Source organism: Echinops telfairi, unplaced genomic scaffold (assembly GCF_000313985.2).
Source record: "Echinops telfairi isolate 266 unplaced genomic scaffold, ASM31398v2 ScPeMD7_6273;HRSCAF=7185, whole genome shotgun sequence".
Classification (NCBI taxonomy): domain Eukaryota; kingdom Metazoa; phylum Chordata; class Mammalia; order Afrosoricida; family Tenrecidae; genus Echinops; species Echinops telfairi.
In genome coordinates, this window is record NW_022110173.1 from 3,736,316 (window position 1) to 3,737,508 (window position 1,193).

Below are 1,193 nucleotides of genomic sequence, written 5' to 3' on the forward strand. Positions count from 1 at the left end.
ATCCCGTAGGGTTGTTGTGTTTCGTAATCTGTTTGATGACAAGGAGTTTGAGGTTGAGCTTTTTGGTAACCTGGGGACTTGCTAACGGGAAGAAGCAATGGCATTAAATCCATCTCCACCCCATCTAGACTGATTGAACCACTCATGGGTTCGGATGTCATCACTTTAAGAGTAGACTCAGCTTTCCAACTACCTGGTGGACTTTGCATTGGAAGTAAGACAAGAAATAGGAGAAAAGCAATAGTGTGGATGAGCGATAACTCAGCCCTGGATTCAGTCAGTAGTTAGTATTACAGATGGAGAGGACTGGAAGGAGATATCATCCGTAAGGCCTAGAGATTGAATGTCTAGGCTGAGGGTAAGAAAAGACACTAGAGTGGAGGCCAGGGTCCTGATTTTGTGCAAAGAAATGAACTGGGTCTGTGTTTGACGTCCCAAGAACCTAGTTAGCCTAAGATCTTATGCCTGGTCAGAGAGCTGTGTCTTCTGCCAAGCGAGGCAGAAAGGACAGTCTTCCCTTGTAGATTGATTTAGGACAGGCAAGAAAAACTGAGGAGAGGAGCATCCCAACAAGTGTGTGGCATTGGCTGTAATCAATGTAGACCTGTCGCTCAGTCTGTCAGTAAGTGTTTATCACACGCAAAGTGTCAAGGACAATGGCAGGTGTTCGTGGGTTGAGAGAAAAGAGACAAGGAGACCTGGTATGCAATCTAGGTAAGGATACTTACATAGAAGGGACTCTCTTTAAGGAAGTGATGGAAACTCACGTAGTCTGCCAAGTGGCACCACAGATCCGTCTGTGAGTGAGAGCAGTGGGTTCTTTACCTGACTTCCAGAGCCCCTTAATCCCAGGGTATTGAATTTCATCTACACCCCATCTTTCCCCTCCCAACAGCACCCAGGTAGGTAACTAACCCCACTTTCTCCCCCTCCCCCTCCCATTGTTTCCCTCCAGAGACAGTGTGTGGAGTATGCCCTCAAGGCCCGGCCCCTGCGGAGGTACATCCCCAAGAACCAGCACCAGTACAAAGTGTGGTACGTGGTGAACTCCACCTACTTCGAGTACCTGATGTTTGTCCTCATCCTGCTCAACACCATCTGCTTGGCCATGCAGGTCAGTCCTTGGGAGAGCCCTGGTCCAGCAAAGTCTCCGTGGGGAGAATGCCGGTGACAGGTGGGGGGAGGCGGGGTGC

General features: G+C 49.4%; 1 protein-coding gene across 1 annotated transcript in view; it reads left to right on the plus strand.

The window, feature by feature from the left end:
* The window catches only part of CACNA1C (calcium voltage-gated channel subunit alpha1 C), an 865,289-nt gene that overhangs the window by 764,451 nt on the left and 99,645 nt on the right, over positions 1–1,193 (plus strand). The window contains exon 29 of the mRNA XM_045295927.1: positions 956–1,114. Within this exon, the coding sequence (XP_045151862.1) occupies positions 956–1,114 (159 nt within the window). The remainder of the gene's footprint in view (positions 1–955; positions 1,115–1,193) is intronic.